The sequence below is a fragment of the Carassius carassius genome, chromosome 5, assembly GCF_963082965.1.
Source record: "Carassius carassius chromosome 5, fCarCar2.1, whole genome shotgun sequence".
Taxonomy (NCBI): domain Eukaryota; kingdom Metazoa; phylum Chordata; class Actinopteri; order Cypriniformes; family Cyprinidae; genus Carassius; species Carassius carassius.
The window spans coordinates 8,198,419-8,223,124 of NC_081759.1; the positions used below are offsets into that span (position 1 = coordinate 8,198,419).

General features: G+C 37.5%; 2 protein-coding genes across 2 annotated transcripts in view; one reads left to right on the forward strand and one right to left on the reverse strand.

The window, feature by feature from the left end:
* LOC132140726 (astrotactin-2-like) overlaps positions 1–24,706 on the forward strand; it is a 534,505-nt gene that overhangs the window by 442,056 nt on the left and 67,743 nt on the right. The window contains exon 17 of the mRNA XM_059549640.1: positions 13,270–13,532. Coding sequence (XP_059405623.1) covers positions 13,270–13,532 — 263 coding nt within the window. The remainder of the gene's footprint in view (positions 1–13,269; positions 13,533–24,706) is intronic.
* On the reverse strand, positions 3,686–7,905 carry LOC132140727 (E3 ubiquitin-protein ligase TRIM32-like). Its single transcript, XM_059549641.1, has 2 exons — positions 7,748–7,905; positions 3,686–5,899 (listed from the first exon to the last, which is right to left on the reverse strand). The coding sequence occupies exon 2, from the start codon at positions 5,892–5,894 to the stop codon at positions 3,909–3,911; it is 1,986 nt and encodes a 661-aa protein (XP_059405624.1). The 5' UTR covers positions 5,895–5,899; positions 7,748–7,905; the 3' UTR covers positions 3,686–3,908.

Here is a 24,706-nt window from a genome sequence, read left to right on the forward strand (position 1 = left end):
CCCACTACACCACTCTATGGACTACATTCACAAGCAAATGTTACAGACACTTCTCATCTAGGTGGCTGTTGATTCTGCTGTAAAATATTCCTTTGGGATAGTCATATGACATCCAGAACACTAAACAACCCCAGCAGTTATACTATGACATAACCAACATAGGCAGTATAATTCCCTTCAAGGTTGAGTTTAGTCAGGATCTCACTTTCAGATCAGTTATGAATGATACATTAACAAATACATAAACTGATCTAAACTTTGATGACTATACAGTAGTTATGTATTGATATATAACAATATTGTGATTTTAAATACGCCTCTTCATAAACAATATTATTTTTTATCTGGCAGATTGTAGATTTGCACTGTTTTGAATTTAATTTTAAACACAATTAAAAGTGACCAACAATTGAACTAGTGATAAATGATTGGGATTTTTTTTTTTTCTTCAGTAACACTGAGGCAAAGTTCTTTTTGGTTTTAATCAGGAAAATGCTAAATTGAAGTGAATGAACACAGTGGAGTCAGACAATTTCAAATGTTTTTATTGCACGCAATTGGTCATGAACAATACAATTGTTTTATTTCACGGACACCAACATCAACGCTTGAACATGATTATGCTTAGATCTTATGAAAGTAATGTCTATTCAGAATTCCTGCCATTGAACCCTGACAAAAACTGAGAAAATACTCAATGTTCAGGCCCTTTGACCATAAAGCATAATAGATCATGTTAAAAAGTTACTTGTGCAACAAGTCATGAACAAGTGACATCAAATTATACTTTGACAACCAATAACAAACGGTAGGAAAAAAAAGCACCCATAATGGTCTTGTATTGATGGTCATTATCTGCAGGACAAAATATATATGTTTTTGAGTTGTGGATCGAGCTTTGTGCATTTGCTGAAAGTAAAAATAAGTAACAAAAGACAGGGCCTCATTACTCATATGTTACTTTGTGCATCCAAGATAATGATGATGCTTACCAGATCTTGCAATAGCAATTATTGCTCTATCTATTTTCCAATCATGCCGAGTTGGTTAGCATAGAGTTGTTTGAGATGATTGCATACACCTGTGTTTACTGAAAAAAGGTGCATAATAATTTAATTTGATTTTTTTTTTCTATTGACTAGACAAAGAAAGATGATGGCAATATATACTGGTAAAAACTTATGAAAAATATTACTTCTATACATTTTATTACATATATGACATATTAAGTGAGAGGCATTAAAAGGATGAGCACAATTCCTAACACAAGCCACAACTACATCATTATAGAAGGCCATAGATGACCTCAAAATAAAGTCAAAACGAAAAATAAATTGTCAGAAAGAGGTGATTAAAAGGTGTTTGTTACTTTATTTACATGTTCATTGTGTCTTTACTCTTGCATTTCAACAGTATTTGTGTGGCTTTACTTTTTTTTGCAAGTTTAAAGTTAGATGAATTTAACGGTTTAATTTTGCCCGTTGTGTAAAGGCATAAATTAAAGTGGTCTAAGATGGCCAAGCAACTCAGTGGAAATCATTTTCCTTTTCTAATGTAATGACAGACAGTGAACGTTACTCACATCTCTGGATCTCTTGTGCAGGGAGAGTGCATTTGATGTAAGACCAGTGCAGGCTGTCTGCATGTGTTGGTAATGTACAAATGCATTTTTATAACTTAAGGCCAGACACATACTTTACACAAATGCACAGATGCAAGTGGCTTATGCACTACCAACTGTGATATTTCACATGCAATTTTGTGTTTGGCAAAAACAAACCTTAATGTTCAAAATGGTGAAATTACTTACCTTCAAATGTGTGCCATTTAACTTAAGTTCTAAAATAATGCGTTATGACGTTGACAGTGACAGTTGAGTACCTAAGTAATACCTATATTGTCCTCAGCAAGCCAAAGAATGCAATGCACATTTGTGTTATGAACTGTAGGAATCATAGGTTTCAGTTCTAATCAATTTGTGATTATTTTTTTTATAGACTTAATCTGCTAGATACTAATTTGAACCCTACATGCCCATATCATAACCAGAATTTAAGACACCCAGTTCAATGCTATCTAAAGCTTTTAAGCATGAGTTTTAAGATCCAGCTCTTTGATACAAGGACACTTTAATGAAAAACTATTTCATATATGATTTTAATATAGTCTATAAATTGTGGAGTCATATCCCTGCTTCAGTCAAACTATTACAGTTACTCTGTAATAGTTCTGATGGGGAATACAGTTACTTGACAGGCTAGTAAATATCTCCTCAATTTAACAAGTCTTTGGTTCCTGCAACAGAGTAATGCTAACACAAACTGGAGTACACTATAAACCAATTCACAGTATATAATTAACAATAAAAGACAGTTTTGAGATCATTTAATTATCGTCTCATCTTTTGTAGTAACAATTACTTAACATTTTTACAAGATTAATGTTTCTTTAGTGTAATTGTATTTCAATATATGGAAGATTCATACTGTACATAAATCAGAAGGTCCTTTACTGACAATGGTTTCAGGTATGAAGGGGCACTTTAATAGTAAGGGCATTACGGGAACTCATTACAACAATTAAACATGAACATGACACTCACAGAATTGATTCGAGTCAGCACGTTTCACATTTTTCACAGCAATCCTTCCCAATTCAAGGGATATTCTGGGTTCAGTACAAGTTAAGCTCAATTGACAATACTTGAGGAATTATCTTTATTACTACCAAAAAGAGTCATCATTAATTAAAACAATGCAAAGACGTGTGTTCTAGTGAGTCATTTAAACAATGGAGGTGGATGGGGCCAATCTGCAAACAATAAAACTGACAGTTTGAAAAGAAAATTAAGATGCAACAAATTGTTAGTGTTAACAAGAATGTAGTAAAAAAAAAAACACCTTTAGGAATGGGCAGAATATATCTCAAGGACCGGGATCCAGGCCAACTGAGTATTTCTATTTTTTTAACTGACCTGTGTCTGCTATGCTAAGCCAAATCTTTATTTTACGTCAGTTGCCATGCCTGTGTCGTGCAGCAAATGACGGTATGCAGGACAGTCAACTGACATTAAAAGGAAAAGATGCTCAATGCTCATGTGCGTGAGGTCTGTTTTAGCACCTCACGCACACATTCGAGCTTCCATGTTTAACACATCTGATGTGCACTTTAGTTACAAATCACTCTAAAGTATATACTATTCAACGCTACAGAGTGGATCGGATTGGACATCCCTACTTTATAACATCACTTCTTTATCTGCCTAAAGTTATTTCCAATGTTAGTTTGTTGCCATGAAAAAAAAGCCTAAATTGACTGTAAAAATCCAGCTGAAATAATAACAAATTTGAACATAAGAATGTAATTGGTTTCATAGAATCGAGAACTTCACATTTCTGATCTTAAATTCTCCAAAATTGGCCCCATTTACATAGTAATTGCCTCAACATAAACTTTATTTTTGAGTATTTTTGATACTACTGTATCAACATTATGCAACTTATGTTCTTGATTAAGCCTTACTTGCACTGAAACAAGAATATAACTTTAATAGCATTTCTTCACACAGCAACTACAAAAAAGATCTTCTCATTAACTCAGTCTCAATCTTAATGCCTGTACAGCAGCACAGAGAAACCAGAAATAATGAGAACTGACTTGCACACATAAAGAACGACATTGTCGGTTATTGCCATCAGTTGTGCTATATTTCGAAATCCTTTTGCCCAAAGCTTCCTTATTAAACCCACAAGCCATTATTCAGCTGCTCCAGGGTGAATGGTTGTAGCATAGCTGCTCCATTCCAGCCACTGGAAGCTACAGGTCATAAATCACTGAAAAGCAAACACATTTGTAATGAAGCCATTGAATTAAAGTGACTCGTCTTATAAATTGTCCACATAGCAGTCTTAACATGTAGAGGAACGTCTCCTTTGCAAGTAAGTATAGACCTTCACACAGTGGTCCCAGCAATCTAAGACGAGCAGTTGACCCTTTTGTGTAACAGCCACCCCTACAGGGCAGGTTAGGCCCTCCTGAATGAGAATATTATAGCCACCTTCTTTAGGAAACTGCAATATCTCCTTACGCCCACTGTCTGTCACGATCAGGTCCCCGTTGGAGTCAACACACATGCCGGTAATGCATCGAAAGTCCTCTGCCTCTGAAAAGAAATGACTTAGTTGCTTTCCCAGCTGGCCATCCATTCCCACCGAGCCGATTGAGAAACCCCCCTCAAGGTGGTGTTCATTGTGTCGACTCTCAATGTTTAGACCCAAGCCCTGTGTGAAGTAGACTGTACCGGAGGAGTCACAAGTTACAAATTTGGGCCTGACAGCTGAACATAAGCGGTTATAATTCACAACCCCTACATTACGATCCACGGCCAGGCACCACAGCTTTCCCCCCTCAACATCTGACACGACAAACTGGCCCGAAGGCATGGCCGCGATTCCCCATGGCTTGATGAGCTGGTTCTTGTGACAAGCAATGCAGTGGCCATCTGTGGTGTAAACTTTCACAGAGTTGTCATAGTTATCGGTGACACCGATGAGGCCCTGAGCAGTGATTGCAATGGAGAGCGGGATGAGGTTGGGCAGGTCAGCACCTAGGAAACTCAAGACAAAGTTGTCGATGCTGCTCGGGTTACGCCGTATCTCCCTTTGGAAGCCCTTGCGGTTAAAGATCTGGATGCGGTAGTTCCCTCGGTCGGCCACGAGCACCTCGCCCTGCAGTGTGACACAAATGCTTACCGGCAAGTTGAACATGCCCGGCAGATTGCCCTTGCAGCCCATCTTTTTCACAAACTGACAGAGTTGCCCACCAGAAGCACCTGGAGAAGGTCCACCTCCATCAACAGACTTGGACTTGAAGCTGCCGGGAGAAGCGCAAACGGCCTCTTCAACTGTCGTTTCCATGTCAATATCACGGTAAAGGTCCAAAGGGGTGGCAATGGAAGCGGCGAAATCAAGTCTGTCTTCTTCCTTGGCATTAACAGTACAGGGTTTTGTGGTCAGTTGCCCAACTTCCAAGGGTTTCGAGCACTCCGTTTTAACAAATTCAGGTTCTTGAAGTTTTAGAATGACAGGCAGATTGGTTTTAAAGTCCAACTCTTCTTCTTCATTGTTGCTCCCTTCCTCCAGTAGAGCAACATCCGTCTGCTTGATCCTCATGGTTAGAAAGTCACATCTAGACACCACCTGCACTTCAGCGATATTGAGCAGGTACGTTTGCTCCTCCAGAATCTGGGCATTGAGTTTTTCTATTTCGGCCAAGGAGGTGGCGAAGGCACGGCGTGAACGGCCAAGTTCCTCCTGGAGCTGCAACTCAGCCTTGGCGTATTCCTGCTGTACAGCCTTGTACTTCAGTTTGAGTGATTTTGTCATGTTGTCGATAGCTGCCTTCTTCTTCTGAATGTTTCCCATTGAGCCCCGCAAGTTAGAAAGTTTCCCGCTGATGTCTTTCCGCCGCTGTTCGGCGGCCACACGAATGGCCTGCACGAAGTGACCCTGACACTGGTGACCCTCATTTTTACAAATATCACACAACAAGATGCTGCAGTCACTGCAGTACTGCCGGGGCAGGCGATTTTTACAAGACTTGCACATGAGACCCATAGTAGAGCCACATGAACTTGCACAGTCGATGATCTTCAACACAGTGAGATTGTCAGCCAGCTGGGAAATACTGCTCATACGAGACACCTTGCTGCAGAAGGGACAGCGCACGCCATTTATCGTACTGGCAAGGAGTTTCTCAAGGCATTGGCGACACACAGAGTGACCACACTGCAGCAGTTTGGGTCGAAGCTGATCCTGGTTGTAGGTCTCCAGACAAATGGGACATTCCAGTACCTCCCGAACCAAATCTGGATCTAAAGACGTTGGTGTGGCCATGGTGCCTACGGGGAGGAGAAAAGTAATGTCTATTCGTTTGATGTGTTAAGTCCTAAAACTAAAAAAATAAAACAAACCAGCATATCTGTTATTGGGTGAAATTTTGTGAAAAGGCCTATTTTTTTGCTTATAATGTGCATCAAAAAGGGGCAAGTGCACTTGGTCCATTGTAAATTCCCCACTCGCATATACTGAAACATTTTTGTGGACAGAGGTTAAATGCATTTCAACTGATTTGTGGTGACATGCAGATTTAACTCAGATGGAAGGTGGAATTGAAGAAATGAAGACATGTTAGTAATTTAAAATATAATACATAGAAGATGTATTACAAAAACAAAACATTGAGTCCACTGTACTATTTCTAGGTACAGTGTGGACATTAAAGGCACAATATGTATTTTGAACATGGAGGGCACATATTCAAAATAAACAAAGACCAGGTAGCGTTGTTGGACGCCGTGACTGAGTGTGGAATCATGGGAGTTGTCGTCTTGATCCCCACAGCCAATGCAACCCATGGGACTCGGGCAGAAATCATGTTCATGGATGAGCCAATGATTTATTAATGTAGTAGAATGAAGCAGGGTGAGGCAGAAAACCATCGAAGTGAAACAAGGCCTCTGAACAAGCGCGATACATGGATTGAAAGCAGCTGAGCTTTTATTATGCCACAGTCGACCGCTTCCACTCCTTCTGGTCATGCGTATGTGGGGGGAAAAAGCTGTGCTGTTTTATCATACTAGATATGTTTGAAAGTTCTGTTATAATGCTACTTTGTGTGGTCATCACCTGTCTAATAAAACACACAACATATTAAATGTCTTTGGTGTTTCTATAGGTTTTCTACAAAACAGAACTGGAAATTGAGGGGTTATAATGTCATTGACAGGTGACACAATGACAGTTAAAATTGCTTATTTTTCTAGATTTAAACATTCTTCGAAACATTTGGGATAATGTAAGTACACAGGTCAGCATAATATATAATACTGTTATAGTGGTTTTTGGATGTTTTAATAAAGAGAAAAAAATAAAATAAAATAACTTACATACTGTGCCTTTAAGAGATCCAAAGTGATCACTTGCTAGTTTCAAGCTCTTGTTGATGCAAGCTGTTGTTTTGTCACTTCTAATATATATATATATATATATATATATATATATATATATATGTGTGTGTGTGTGTGTGTGTAATGCCAAATAAAATCTATGCACTCAAATTATTAATATATTTGCTCTTACACAAGATTTAAGCAAAATAACAAAATTAAGTTCATTATTCTTTAAAATGGATATTAGTACAGCCCAAGAAAGAATACCAAGGGACAAAAAAAAAAAAAAAAAAAAAAACCCTTCATTATAAAAGCAGTCTGATGGAATGCATTAATGTTGATCCTTAATTTAGTGGTTGCCCTACCACACCTACTGATGCATTTTCACCTCATGATCACAAAGAAAAATGCTATGGTATTTATGAACTTAGAACTATTTAACTAAAAAAATAAAAAATAAACGCACCAACAGCCTTCCTTATGTTTGTTTTGGTAGCCAGATAGCGAACTACAAACTCACCATCATGTTTTTGGATCACTCATTGGCATTTCTTGTATCAGTTCAATGCATGTATTATTTACAGCACCTCTATTGCAGCTCATCATACAATCTGATTATATGTTGTTATATATCTAATCAGCTCTTTTACAGGCCCAGAGCTTCAAAACACTGCGATCTGAGCCACGTCATTCTTATCTAATGCATGCACGGCGTCCAAAGTGAAAGCACGATCATAAGTGCATGATAAAAATCATGCATGAATGTTTACTTATATTGATTGTTACATAATTTCCTACCTTCAGTTCAACAGCAGCTTTTCCTTGATGTGACGAGGCGCGCGTCTCTCATTTCAGCGGGTGCGTGCGACACTGCGGAGGTGACGTCATAACGGCGCGTGATTATTTTGTGAATCCCGCCCCCGGTGAGATTTCGTTGGCTGCGGCGGAAGCTGCCGCGTTCCGTGTCTGTTCGTCTATGGTCTGTTCACTGATGTGCGCTGGAACCGTCTATGGCTGGAACTAATCACGAGCCGCTGTTGGCATGCGTGATGCGCAAAGCTATTTCAGTGGCACGTGTTAGTGACAACTCAGCAGGGGTGGATTCGAAACGTATGAGAAACCCCCCGAATAATCTTTGTATTATTAAGAATATAAAGACCGAGGTGTTACAAATTGAAACATGATCAGAAAAATGGTTCGCAAATATTTATTGTTGATATAAATAAACTGGGACCGAGAGTTTAACAAAAAACCTATTATATTATATTATATTATATTATATTATATTATATTATATTATATTATATTAGCAAGAAATAGTCAAAGAATGACAATAATTTTATGAAAGACTTTATATGAAAATAGAAAATACATATTTAGATGTGTCATAAAATGTTTGAATTATGCTTTATAACAATTTCCAAAGGATGCATGCAAGAAAGGAATGTAATTACATGTGTAATCATGTTCACTATTCACATTTCAATATAGTATGTAACTGCATTGCAATAATTTACCGCTAGATGGAAGCAGATCTCTGTGTGAAAGGATCCCCGTTTTAACTTTCGTAATATTTAATAGCGTTAGGCCTACTACCACAGCAAAACATGATGACTACATTATTATTTACACTAAGTTAATGATATGTTGAATGGTAACAGATGATATGCAGCTTATCAAGAAAGCTTTGTAAATATGGTCCTGTCATTTCAAAATAAAAGGAAAGAATGGTAAGAAACCATATAGCTACTGTAGCCTATAAAAACAGGAAGAAACCCAAGTAATTAAACAATGCGTTTGCAGAAGTGTCTGAATATTAGAACAATCAAGAAGTAGTAAATTGTGCATTTTATAGTCATTAATTTAATACTGATATAATCTGAATCATGATTTATCAATCAAACAGTCAACATTATTAGACTACTTTTCAGCTGTAGTCTGTTTATATAAATATCACATAAGACATTTCTTAATTATTGAAATAGCCTATATTCTTTAGCATTTCTCCTTATTAGATAAAGACATAGACACATAAGTTGCCAGTTAATGTTCAAATTATTTGTAAATCCCATTCATTCACTATATTGGGACATAAAAATAAATAATGTAATTATTGTTAACAATGAACTTAAATCAACCAATACAGGTCTACATAAACTCTAGCATCTGTAACATGAACTTTATAGAGGCCGGTCAAATGAAGAAGTAAACTAGCCTATACCCATCCAACCATCCATCCATCCACCAGATGGTGTATATGAAAACTGAAACAGTGGGAAAAGACCATCCACTTTAAAAAAGCAGAACTGAGAATTATGTATTCCCTCTCAAAGCTACTTTAAAAAAAAAAAAAAAAACCTCCATAAACGCTGATTTAATGTCACTTGCAATTAAGGGGTTGTAAACTTTAATTCATTTTATTATTTATTCGGGGTTTTTTGTTTGTTTGTTTTTTTGGCTGAGTCATATATATAGTGCATTATTCGTGGCAAAAATGAACATCGTTTGACATGAAAACAATGTGCAACTTCACTATTAATATATTAAATAACATTTATATCCACACACACACACACACACACACAAACATATATATATATATAGACATACACACACACACACACACACATATATATATATATATATATATATATATATATATATATATATATATATATACATGCTATCAAAATAGCCTAAATACAATTGCTGGCTACATAAATTAAATAAAGGCTAAATGAATACATAAATTGATAAGTAAATACTTAATATTTTATAATAATAACTTTAATATTTCGCAATACACCTTAAATGTGTTATTACCATAAATAATTAATAGCCTGATTGCACCGTTCATTGTAGGCCTATGCATCATGGGATATGTAGTTAATTCTGTAAACTAACTAAACTAACTTGTCTTTTTCAGAAGAAAATCCAGATGGCATAGATTAAATAATAATATTAATAATAAATAAAATAAATAAACAATGCTAAACCTCACACCAGCATAGAGGGTGAACACACATGGACGAGAATTTCTACTGCCAGATGTTTTCTCTTTGCCCATTTCGAACGGCGCTGCTTCATCTCAAAATGATTAAGCGCGCTGCAGGAAATGAATCATTTAAAAAAGCATACTGTAGGCTGGTACCAATTAGGTACTCTAGCCGTGTCGTTTTCTCTTTCGCCGTGTCCTCTGTGTGTGGTGAGAACAGCGCAAACACCGACGGGCTCTGGTTGGCACCTCCCCGTGTTGTTGTAGACACAACGGCTTCGGATTGTTTGCTCTCCCCGCACGCCTTCTCTTCCTCCTCCTCTTCCTCATAGTGTTTGCCTGTCATGCTAAAATCCAGCATAATGACTCATTCGATCGCCGGACGGGAATGTTCACGGAAATCGGCCGTGGAGCTCAGAAAAACAGCCGTTTTTGTTCAGAGTTGCACATCTGTTTAGGACGTCTCAGCACTCAATTAATATCCTTCCTCACGTAATCGCATTGTTTGGCGTCTACCAAGGGTTCTGTGCACGAACACTGCAAACCAACATGAAAATCACCCCGTGTGTATTTCATAGAAGACGCAATTCATCACCTTCTGAAACTATTTCCTTAAAGATGTCTGACATGTGCCAACACAAACCCTTGTGAAAAAGCAGGCTTTAGCGCTCTTTAAAGAGTTACTACTTACTGAAATAATATAAGCTACTAAAATACTAAGAATATTGTTAAGTGCAAACTGAATGTAATGTGAGTAACTACTTACTGAAATAATATAAGCTATTAATATACTAAGAATATACTTAAGTGCAAACTGAATGTAATGTTTCAGACAATTAATTGCATGTTAATTTCAATTATATATATATATATATATATATATATATTGCAGTTTATGTTTAGTGCAATTAACTGAACTTTGCAATTTCTGAAGTTGCAATTTGGTAGGCTAGATGTTAAATATTTTAACTTTAGATACAATACCAAACATACTACTAGAGTTAAAATGATAATAAAGTATAGTTATAGTAAGTATAGTTAGTCTGGTTAGTCAGCACATCAAAACAAGTGTACTTCTTTAAGGACAAAATATTCTTAACACAATGATTTATAGTAAATCTTTTAATTTGACAACGCAAACTTTATAAAAGTGTACTTAAGTGTGTTATGAAACAGTCTTTAAATATAAATGTGGCCTTTTATTTCACTGTTATACCATATCTAGCAGTAACGTGCGGTGAAATCTTGTCATGGGTAGGCTGTGACCTATCAATGTGTGGAATATATGTTCATATATTCATTCAGTTAATTTAGCAACCCAAGTTCATATCAGGCATCATCAGATCGCTGCCTGCATTCAGCAAAGTCAGTCATGTGAGGCTAATGCACAATCACATATAATAATCAAATTAATGGACACATCTATCTTATGACTTATACAACAAACAAATGTTTTGTGCGGGACACAGAGAAGGAGGCGGCGCGGCAGCCTAGTCACTCCATCAAAATGCGCAAACGCGCACAGACAGCCACGGCGCACACACACACACACACACTTTTGGTCTGGTGACGGCGCACCAGGCTACAGTCAGAAAACATTGCGTCAGCAGTACAGCTTTAAAGTACAAAAACAGCTTATTCGCTCCTACAAACTGCTAGGCGCACACACAGACACGCAATGAGCATCTGGCGACGGCACACCAGGACTAAAAAAGAGAACTACAAAACAGCGTTTTAACCCTTAGACATAAATTACAAATGTGGCTGAGGTGACGTGACGGCGCGCAGGGTATGGAAGATAACATTTTGGTGTCAGCGCACAGCAGGCCTATAGCCCACCATCAGACAACACACACAATATAAGGGTTTTAAAAATAATAAATAAATGAATAGTTTACGTTTAAATGGGGTGCTTACTTTTATTTGTAGACGAAGTCCATGCGTCTATCCCTCTGGACAAAGATGTCAATTACTTTGTTGTAAAAGTCCTCTTTGTTGGGTGTATTTCTCAATTTCATGAGTCTCTCCTTTTCAATGGAAATAAGAGCCAAGGAGGAAAGTCTGTTCTGCTCCATTCTGTTACGGCTGTAGGTTTTTATGCGCTTTAACGCAGAAAAGCTCCTCTCCACAGATGCGGTAGTAGATGGCATAGTTAAGACCAGCTATTCATAATATCCAAATATCCACAGCCGACGAACTAGGTTGACACGATGACAGACAATGCTAGTCGCGGACTCGCGGGCGCCGCTAGATGCTAGTATTCGGGAAGCGCGCGGATTGAGTGAGAGCGAGTAGATCACGTGACATGAAGCAAGCTCGGTCTCTGCCTCAATGTTGATAATTCAAGACAGCATTAGAACTGACTGTGCATGCGCAAATCTACATAAACTACGTTCTATGGACCAAAGAGGCACCGCTCACCTCTGCCTCAATGGCCATGGCTTTTGAATTTCCTGCATGAAACAACGGGTTTTAGGGGCAAACAATGGCAAAATTAGTATATTATGTGTATTCCTGAAAATTTTTGTTACAAAAAATAATATTTGGAATAAAATTAATGCAATTAATAATGTGGTGAATTAATAAAGCTCTTGGAATTAATAAATGTAATGTCAACATTTCCTTTGGTGAGGCACTGCCTACCCTGCCTACCCTGACCGCACGTCCCTGATATCTAGTATTTTCTTTTCTTTCTTTCTTTAAATATACTTTAAAAAATTGAAGCACGCCCAGATTACAAGTGCTCATTCAATTTAAGTGCACTTCTTGTGGGTATAGACAATGGTATCATTAAAATTAACACCAATACAATAATTAAAATGAATGAAATAAAATTAAATACAATCAAATAAATAAATAAGGGTCCATGCCATGATGCTTATTTTATTGTGCACAGCTCTATATGTTTACAAACAAACACACACAAATCAAACACAAAATTACAAATGTTCAAATACCTTTTTTGTTTGCTAAAGTATACTTGTTCACATACATTTAAGATGTAAGTAAAATGTTCATAGTTCCAGAAGCAAACTTTTGTTGAAATTGGTATAAAAGTCTTTCAAAACTGTTTGAAACCAACATGAACAGTAGCTTTCCAATAACTTCATTTTTTGTATTCATCATCTCTCTTAATCACAATTTTCATACCCTCTTTTATAAATGTATAAAAGTAACCCTCCTGCTTCAGTTCCTGTGTTAATAGGCTCATTCTTATTAATAACTTTGCTTAGTTCTGATCCCGAATCGGACATGATGTGAGTCACAAATCTCTGTTATAAGACATGGTGTTCCAGTGATGTCACTCTGTCTCTCACCTTCACAGAAGTCACAGACCAGGGTGGCCGGCGGGACTTGAAAGCGGTGCCGTTCATCAGCTACCTGACAGGCCTGCTGAAGACGCAGCTGCTGTCTGATGACCTGGTGGCCGGTGTGGAGATCCGGTGCCAGGATAAGGGCAGCTGCCCGGCCGCCTGTCACCTGTGCAGACAAGCAGGCCGTGAGACGCCCAGCCCAACACCAGTCCTTTTGGAAGTCAGCCGTATCGTGCCCCTGTACAGCCTGGTGCAGGATAACGTTACTAAAGAGGTAAATGATGGATGCATTTGATCAAGTCTTTGACTCTTTTAAAGAAAGGTTCGAACAAGAATCAAAAAGCATTTTCCACTCTGTTAGTTTTGAATTGTAATTTTGGAATCTGAAGTCTCTTATGAAAGGATCAAATGTCATGTTGATTCAAGATCATATATATATATATATATATATATATATATATATATATATATATATATATATATATATATATATATCAACTTATGTATATGATCTTGAATCAACATGACATTTGATCCTGAAATTCATTTGAATTAGAGCTGAATTATGTAAAAGGTTTGTTCAGCTCACATGTGGAAGGTATAAACATGAATTCCACAGATATTGTTTCTTGTTGAATGTTGGCAGTGGATTCAGTCTCCTTTCGAGTAAATAAGTGACGTATTCTGCTGCTCCAGATGTACCAGAAGATGGCAGGAGTGATTTTCATTACGATGAAGCAGGGTTTGTCTTTCCGAAAGAATGTTATGAACTGAACTTAGAGAAAATGCAACATGAACAATTATATACTAATATCGTAATAGAAGAATAATAACAATGTTACCCATCTTTAAACCACCGTTTCTTGGCTGAACTGCGTGATCATAAAATATCCTCTGTCCTTAAATGAGGAGATTGCATTAGGAGCTGCTGCACCTTCTGAGTCATCGATGTAATGAGGATATTAAATTTAGTTTTGGAGCAGATTTGCGAGAGCTTTCTTTTCTGCATCATCTCTCGTACTGTTGATGTCTTGGAAGGCAAGATGCCATTAACCAGTGTCTGTTGTTCAGCAGCGTCAAGAGACTCCAGAGTGACTCACTTACCAAATGGCCTGCTTTGGCCCGGTGCGTACCTGACGGACAAGCGCTCTAGGGATCAGACCTGCTCCATAACACTGATTCTCCCAGCAGGCAGCTTAGCTACCTGCATACAGTATGTGTGTGTGTGTGGATCTTGCTAATAACAGGAGCGTCAACAATGACGAAAGGCTCTCAATCGATAGCAGACGGTCCCTAGCGGGGATCTGTCAATTGGTAAACAAACAGGAGAGAAAAACGCAGACGAGTCGACTGGGAAGGGCTCAGACTAGAGCGTATAGCATGCTTAGAAGATACTGCGAGATTATGAGGATGATATTGATGTCATCGACTCTGGGGAAGAGCCAAGACTCCTTGCGGTCACAGCCTCCTGTCAATTAGTGTAACAGACACAAAAGACCTACAGAGACAATGCTGTCATCTTCACCTGAACCCAAAACGACGCCTCTTCCAAGAGAGATGAGAGCACTTCGTGATTAGGACATGATGGAGAAGAAGTCAATGAGCTGGACTAGCTTTGGTCCATTGAGAACCGAACACTGATATGAAGTGAAGTGAAGTGAAGTGAAAGTGACATTCGGCCAAGTATGGTGACCCATACTCAGAATTTGTGCTCTGCATTTAACCCATCCGAAGTGCACACACACAGAGCAGTAAACACACACACACACACTGTGAGCACACACCCGGAGCAGTGGGCAGCCATTTATGCTGCGGCGCCCGGGGAGCAGTTGGGGGTTCAGTGCCTTGCTCAAGGGCACCTAAGTCGTGGTATTGAAGGTGGAGAGAGAACTGTACATGCACTCCCCCCACCCACAATTCCTGCCGGCCCGAGACTCGAACTCACAACCTTTCGATTGGGAGTCCGACTCTCTAACCATTAAGCCACGACTTCCCACAAATATTCCTGCGTAATCTATAATTTTTTTTTGTCTCACTAGTTTTATAAAGCAATTTTTAACATCAGCTTTAAGATAATACAATTTGCTTTTGATGCAACCATCAAAACTTTATATCAGTCAGTTTGCATAGGGGAAAAAAAAACATGGATGAAGTTTATGAGTTTTGAGAATGTATTTTGACCTTATGTTTTTTTTTTTGTTTTTTTTTTCATACCCTTCTGATTTTGACGCAGCCATCAGAAGTTTTAAGGAATTAAGTTACTGCAAAAAGAGCAAAACACAATGTATACTGTATTTTGTGTCCTTTTTGCCTTATTGAGCTTATTCATCAGTCTCTTTCTAATGGAAATATGGTTATGATATGAAATTATCTGTCCATTTCCTTAAAAACACTGTACCGGAAAACAAGTCTGCAAAGGATAAAAAAGCGAAATTCACAGAGCTTCTCATGTGACAGTTTTGATCCTGTTTTCATCATTGCTCCCCCCTTCGCAATCTAGCTACACAAGCTTGCACATACACACTCATACGCTGTTCTTTATATATTTGTGCAAGTAGGAAACTCATCAGTCATTTTAAGATTAAGGAGGAACTCTTTGGACACAGAGAAGAGAAGAAACGTTCATTCCAGCCATTTTCTCATACATCTGGCAGTAGGTTTCTAATGCATCTCTAATCTGCAGTCAAACATAGCTTTAGAGTTGTCATGAAATGGAAATTCATGTAATTTTTAATCAAAATGTCATAGCTGGGTTTTCCGGTTGAAACTCTCTGGTGACATATATGCCAGGCGTCTCCAATAATTTAGTCTGCTTAAACCCATCAGTCCACAATAGACTGCAAGCTTGCAGTGCAGTGCTCACTCTGCAAAATTGAATTAACAGTCTATGCATAGAACTAAATCCTGCCCTACATTTTTTCTTATTCAATAAGCTGCCACACTCAGATGCATGTAACAATGTAGAAGAAAAGGTCTGTTTCATTGCAGCTTTATTCTAAACCATGCTTTATGCAATAAACCGAATGCAGACACTTCTGGCTATGAATACGCTTAATCTTTTTTTTTTTTTTCGCAATTTGGAATACACTGCATCCTTAATTAATTTCTGACACAAGCATGTGTTGCATTCTCAGCATTGCCACAAGGGCCCCAACAAAGAATAAGCTCAAACATTAATCTTTGTGTAGGCTACTGTTGTAAAGTCAGGGCTTAATTTTGGCGGATCCCCCTCTTCCAGGCAGTGGCGGACTGGGACAGTAAATCAGGCCGGGAATTTGACTCCACCCCAGGCCACCTCTGTTGCTGCAGTCACCACCACCCAATTCATGTGTCCACCAGACTGCTAAACTCTTTGGCTCTTTCAGTTGTTTGAATTGGGTTATACTTAAAAAAGTATACGGGCAGAATAATCAAATGAAGTATCAAGTATCAAGGCATACACTGTCTCTATCATCTTTCCTTAACCAGCACCCCCCCCCCCCCCACTCTGCACATTGAGTTTCTATGCAAATAAGCACTTTCAATAATCTATATTAATTATGCAGCCATCAATTGTATGTTCCAGTGATCACAGTCCTACTACTGATGACCTTATAAATCATAAAAGCACATATTTTTCTTATAGTATAGCCAGCATGTTTAGTTTTGCTAATAGCTTAAACTTTACCTGAAGGTTCCTGCTCTGACTCAAAAGCTAATAGAATAACGAATAAAAAAAAAAAATACAAATAAGTAGGTAAGGAATGACAATGTAAAACAGCATCTGCTCCTCCTTTGTGTTTACCCTCCATTTTTTTGCTCGATTTTCTTATATAAAGGCTGCCTCTGGATATAGCCAATAAGGCAGTGCTTCACTGATGTTTGGTCATGTGGTGGTGTCATTTTCGCTCCGTGATCGCCTGATTCATAGATTCATAAGTCCGTCAATTAATTCGCAGTTGCAGTGCATACCAGCCTATTGCACGTTAGTCTGATTGACTGCACAGCAGCAGCCGGCAGGCCAGAATGACCGTCAGGCCACCGGGAAATGTCCCGGTGCTCCTGATGGCCAGTCCGCCCTTGGTTTATATCTTGCATTTCTGACTTTTTGTAAAAAGTCAAAATTTGAAGAAAAAGAAAAATGCATGATGTTGAAAAATTATGTTTTTAATTTTATATCCTGTGGTAGAATCAAGCTTCATTCTTGATTGTAGATGATACATTTTTATCATTCAATTTAACCGTTTAAAGTAATGAGATGTTACAGTATAATAGCACTGACAGATATAAATGAGGTCATGATTAACCATCAATCTGAATCAATGGAGGCTTGTAAAACAAAGTATTCAGTCACTACAGCGAAAACAGCATAAGTTGCTGTCTAGCATCATACTAAGTCACACTACCAAGCACCTTTTATTTGCCCTCCAAGTTTTGCTGACCATTTTGCTTAAAGTTCTGACTTTTTTGAGTCACTCTGCAAAACTTCCTAAAAGCAATTCCCCTGAAAATCCGCTCAACAGGTGGAGTGTTATATTTTGTGTGTTGAAGATAGCCCACTGTAATTGAGTGTACAACTTATTATAGGAATAAAACTGCTCAGCTAGGGAATTGCCAAAGGTATGCCTCCAATCCGATCATGGTACAATCTCCGCTTTCCAAAGAAGAAAATAATGGATACTGGCCTTAAAGTTTGTATTTAACCCAAGGCAATACGCTGACAGAAATAAATTTTCCAGGGAATGCTATAGCCATGGATTTTGCTAGCCATTTAAGTGGATAGAGAAAGCAAATCGAATCAGCTTATAGACACCCTTTAGCCAGTTTGCTGTTTTTCAAAGATGTGCACTTTTATTTGCATTCTTCGTGTCCCCTTATGAACCCTGGATTCAATCGAAGCCATAGCTCTCTTCCTGGAAGATGGTTATAGGTGTTCCTAGAAACAGGGACATTTCCTTCACTACATTAAGCCAAATGATCGGAATGACCTGTTTGCTGAGGTTTTGGGTCATCGGATGAATCAATTCCTCGGCCAGATGGCTAATGTTTGCACATATCAGATGCTGATTGGGGACAGTAATAGGGTGAGCTCAGAGGAGTTAAAACAGATAATAGCATTAAGACGTCATAATTGCCCTGCATCTTGTCATTGGGAATGGGTTTCTCTGAGGTCTAGAGAGTTAAGAGGTGTTGTGGAACTAAAGGGTCATCAATGGTTTAAAAAAAAGAAAGCAAACATCCGTCGTAAACAGTTTCCCTAAAAGTGTATGTGTTTACTGTTCACATTTATAGTGCACAACTCACCTCTAGTCTTCAGGAAACTTGGTTTTGAATTTTGCAGGAGGCAATATTGATTAAATTGAAATCAAAGAAAAGTGTTTGAGTAAATGTAATAGTTACTGTACTTAAAGGGATACTCCACCCCAAAATGAAAATGTTGTCATTAATCACTTACTCCCATGTCGTTTCTAACCCGTAAAAGCTTTGTTCGTCTTCGGAACACAATTTAAGATATTTTTGATGAAAACCAGGAGGCTTGTGACTGTCTCATTCACTGCCAAGTAAAATACAATGTCAAAGTTCAGAAAAGTATGAAAGACGTCATCAGAATAGTCCATCTGCCATCAGTGGTTCAGGCTGAATTTTATGAAGCAAAGAAAATAATTTTTGTACACGAAGAAAACAAAAATAATGACTTTATTTAACTATTTGTTTCCTCTGTGTCTCCATATTCTGTTTCAGCCACGCCACAAGGATACGTTTTCTACATGTATTTATGCTTTGATTTGAACGAAAACAGCACATCTGTGCAGCGTGGCTTACACAGAAGAGCGTAAGCTGTCTTTTTTCAGCTCAAATTCTCCAAAATGGTGCTTCTGTGATGTGGAGAGACACAGACGAGACAAACTGGCAGTGAATGGGACAGTCACAAGCCCCCTTGGTTTTCATTAAAAATATCTTAAACTGTGTTCCGGAACGAATGAAGCTTTTACAGGATGGAACTACAAGATTTTCATTTTGGGGTGGAGTATCCCAAAGTATCTTTTTGGGTACTTTGTAGTTTTACTGAGTATCAAAGATATTAGCAGCTTTTACTGTCTAATTGACTATATTTTTAAAAGAAGAATATGAATTCTTTACTCCACACATTTGTGATGAGTAATGCAATTTCTCATTACATTTTGCATGGCAACTTAAATTTCAACTTTTAATTTATGTTACAACAGTGATATCGCCATCTTCAGTCCATAGAATGTACTTTATCTTGTGCAGTGTGCGGTTTGCCCTTACTCACTCAAACTTGTCAACAAGGCCACTTTATGCAATTGTGAGTGCATTAGAAGGTGTGAACCGCATGTGTGTCATATATAAGATAAGGATGTAGCTGAGATCTTTTTGAAGGATATTGGTTTACCTCTGCCCTTTTTGAGTATTTGAGCTTAACTGAGACTTCGGTGTTCTAAGACATCTAAGATGCTGTGTCGACCATGATTTATTGCAATCATGCAAATTTCAAATTTTCTGTTTAGTTTTGTTTCTAATTCTTTTTTTTTTTTTTTAAGACTTTTACTCAAGTAGTATTAGAATTGGACTTGTACATTTTAATGGATTCATTTTCGCTGTAAGGTATCTGTACATTTACTCAAGTATGTTTGACGTACTCTTTCTGGAAAAGTTTAAGTTCATGTTCAGTACTTTAAAACTGCTTGCTTTAAAGCAATCTATTATATAAGTAATAGGGTTGCGCCAATTTATTTCCCAATAATTGGTATCGGCCTACAAAAGCAATTATATCGGTTATCAGCTGATTGTTTAAAAACACCCAAGATCAGGACCGATTTTATCCTGTCATTCAAAAGTCGGTAGAAAAAAACAAATGTGTCAGACAGCAAGTTGGATGAAAAAATGTTTCGTGTGTTAAATTTAGGGATGTCCAAGTTAAAGAAATACCAACACATTAATGCAGTGTCATTAACACAGGATTTATTTGACCATATTAATCATCTGAAGGTAAAGCCATGGTTGCCAGGTTGTAGGTTAGCTATAAAAACAATAATAATGATAATAATAATAAACACCAGAGGGAGCTTAATTACAGTTAATTTTGTATGTTTGAAAAGGTTTTTTTTTTTTTTTTTCTATGAAAACTACTTCATGCAATCGAGCTACAGGCTCGAAAAAGTTCTTAATTATAACAGAGATAAGATAAAATAAAATAAAACAAAATAAAATAAACTATATTGTGATTATTAATAAAGCAATAATTATTATTAAGAAAATAACTGGAGGAAAATATGCAATGTTGCTATATGATTACTGCTTTGAAACCTTAAGAAATCTTTAACTCGATTTTTCTCTAAATGGACTTTGCTGACTCTATCGACTTCAAACCTGTGTCGCTCACTCATTTTATTGTCCGATTTCTACAACTCATATAACATTTTGATGGTCTTTTAAATATTTATTTATTTATTTTTTAGCATATTATAACTCATTTTGCCAGCACAGGTCACATATGTTTTTATTCAAGTGTGATTATTATATCTGAAAATTAATAACATTAAATATAATAGAGTTGTTCTTATTTTTAACATAATATATACCAAATGAGAGGGCTCTCTGCATAGTTTACAACATTGGTTGGGAGAGTTTTATATATATCTGCATATATCATTTTAAATAACTGAATTAATCATATAGGCTGAGAAATTTAGTATCGCTGCAACTGTAATAAATAAAAGTGACGTGAATCGAGTACTGAATTGCACAGCTTGTACAAACATATCCTTATCACTATGATCAGATTCTTTCTTAACTGCTGTTTTCTCACCACTGCCATTTTGGTTTGGTTTTAAATTGGTTTTTGAGAGGAAAGCGTGCAGCACAATTCGACATATACATGTAAACTTCATTTGCTGCAGCATGCGCAGTTTTAGGAAGTTCCTTAACAGTAAACTGCCTCTCAGGTATATTACATTTCTTTTTAGTGAATAACAAAAAAGAACTTCACTGCCATCCAGGGTCTTTAGGGTTCCCTGTCATACACCCATTACACACACACACACACACACACACAAACACACTCACACACACACAGACATAAAAACACACGTCCCTAATTACCCTCCCTGCTTACTCAGTCGAAACTGGCTCAGGTTACTTTTGCATACATAAACATAGCCATAATCGGTTTGTCTATTTTTCACATGTGCAGCTGAGCAGTCAAGCATGCTTTTTCTAGGAAACTGCTGGTGGTAAATGTGTGTGCACGTTTGCGGCTCTCTGTTTGTCCATGAGCGGGGCTGCATTCATCAGCATTGATATTTCATGTTTTCTGATCATCTGTTTCCCATTTGCAGAAACTTTTTTAACCCTTTTCGCAATTGCCAAATGCCACTCTAATGGGCATAGTTGTTAAACCTTCAGTTTTCTTTCATTCTCATAGCATTCACTGGGAATGCATGATTCGACATGAAGAACAGCTCCTTCACGTAGACTCTTGGATTCATAGCCAACACGCACCCCAAAATGTGCCTTTCCTTCACCTCCAAATACATTTTTAACTAGTTTTACATGCCACGCTTTTGTGGGTTTGTCAGGCTGTTGTTTGACATTGTTTTATTGCCCCTGCCATTTGTTTTTGTGGAAAAGCTTTCTTATTTAATCAATGGTTTCTTTCCAGGGCCCTTTTCTTACTTAAGGGTTACTACCAGCATATACTGTCTTGTGCATTACAATAAATGCCATTTCTTTATTTAGTGTGTTTACTTTACTTATGTTTGTCTTGTTTTCCCATGACAAATACCTATTTCTTAAATCAAGATATATTTACTAAAATATACTAAATTAAATAAATCAAAATATGTCATTGGGGTAAGAAAAATGAACCTAATTCAAAGGATAACTTTGAAAGCAAGATAATTTTTCTTACCCCACTGGTATTTTTTTCTTCTAGTTTTAAGCATAAAGTCACTTCATTTAGATACAGCTTCTCAGAAGACTTAATATCTCAAGTAAATGTAATGTATCTTGAATGTTTAGATGTTTATACTGGAAAACAAGACAACAAAAATATTAAAAGATATTTGTAATGGGAAAACAAGACAAAAAATACTAAGTACAAAATTTTTTTTTTTTTTTGCAGTGTTTATCAGCTATTTTACTACATCTTAGCAGTAAAATGGTAGTTATATTACTTTAATTATGTTAACCTCTTAGTCAGCACAAAGACGTCCTCGTCCTCAACGCCTGGTTTTAGTGTTTTGGTTCATGTCAATTAGTTCCAAATAGGAGAAAAACAAATAGTACCTTTCATTCTTAAAGTTCAGTGGATTATCCCCAAATAGTACTTATCTCATGGTTATTGAATATATAAACCATTTTTGTAGAGTTTCCAGTTAAAAACAACTGTATAGTATTATATATAGTGTTTCCGTGATTTGGGTCATGATGCCCACCCCACACTAGCAGCTCTCCATTCACTCTCTGTTTTGACTTCCACGACTCCGTGCCTCTGCCAGGCATCTCTCATGCAAGTCATTATACCGCAATGGATTGCAGTCTTTCCCCTCCATCTCTCTGCCGCTGTAATAACTTCTCATTCATCAAGGCCGTTTAAATGGAGTTGCCTGTGCGTAAATAATGGGTGAGGTCTGGCAGCCAGAGACCTGCTGATGCTATCAGAGAGATGGGCGGCTTCCTCATCACTGTCTACTTCTGCCAGTAAGGAAGGCTGAACATTCTGACTGCTGTTCTTCCTCTACATTTTAAAAATAGCATATAAATAATAAAAAATTAAAAAAAAAAAAAGTGCATTGTGTTCTTAAAATGTTTCAAAATATCAAACATCTTAAATCCTCTGACTGGATGGAATCAAAGTATTGAAGCTAAAAAAATGGAGTCTGTGACCATCATAAACTTCCAGCTTACCTCTGTACCCTTCTCTGTCTCAATTCTGCTAGTTATGAGCTACGCTCCTCCAAGTGGTTGCTTTTTAATGTACCTAGGGTTTGGACAGATTTGGGGAAAACTGCATTTTCATACTATGCACCATGGGCATGGAATAATTTGCAAAAAGATCTTAAACTAGAAACATGTATATCAATTAATGCATTTAAGACCATCATAAAAAATGTGATGAAGGAGACATGTAGTTGTTTTTCTTGAGAGGTCCTTTTAAATGATTTTTGAATGATTGGATGTGTATGTTTTTAGCTATGTTGTGTTTATGTATGGCTGCTATCTTGTATGTAGCATTTTAATATGTTGTTTATGTATGGCTGCTACCTTGGCCAGGTCTCTCTTGTAAATGAGATTTTTGATCTCAGTGAGACTTCCTGGTAAAATAAAGGTAAACAACAACAACAACAACAATACACTACATGGTTTTCTATGAAATCTGTCAACTCAATTGTGCAGTCTGGCTCTGAGTTTCAGCAACCAGCGTCAACTTCTCCAGACTGAAACAAAAGTCATGTAATGTCAACTGCAGCCAGCAACTTATTTGCTCATGCTCATCCCATGCTTGTTTTCATGCACATGTAACGTACAACTGAATGTGATTCAGTGCCCCAATTTAATCACAGTGCAGCTCTTTCTCATTCTCCGTTCTTTATAAATAAAATACCACCAATATACAGTTAGCAAACTTCTAGAAACATCCACGCTGATGAAAGCAATGTATAGATGAATATTTAAATATATGATGCACTGTTTTCTTCTCAATAACAAAATAAATACAGCAAATAATGACAACAGTGAGAAAACAGCAGTTAAGAATGCAACTAATCATAGCGATGTGGTTACTGTATGTTTGTACCAGCTCCTTTCGACAAATGAGGACACTCAAATTACACTGTTATGAGAGTTTGATTATAAAGTATACTTGAGACTATAGACTACATATCTCCAAACTTTTTTGTGTGATTATTATATCTGAAAAGAAATAGCATTGAATAGAATATTGTCGTTGTTCATTTGAACCTCTAATTCACCAAATGAGATGGTTCCCTGTATAGTTTACAGCATTAGTGTTTTTTTTTCTCTCTTCCTTAAGAAAACGTACTCGGTTACAAACGTAACCTCGGTTCTCTCTAGAAGAGGCAACGAGTACTGCGTCTTAGCTAAGACGCTACGGGAAAAGTCTCTTTTCACGAAATACTGAAGCAAAAAATTATCCTTAATTTTGAATTTTTGTAAAGCGCATTTGCAGCAGTACACAGCCATAGGCGAGACGGCTCGCTCGCTCATTGGCTGCTCTGCAGCAAGTGCACAGCTTATCGAGCACAGGCTGATGCAATATCAGACCAATTAGGACGCTTCGCGCCCATCACGCCACTTCCCGCCGAAACGGGTGTGGCCCCACCCTATAAAAGGAGCTCGAAAAGGCTGACTCACCTGATTTATTTCATCGCCGAAGCGAACCAGAGTGAATCGTACGCACGGCAGAGAACGCAGTACTCGTTCCCT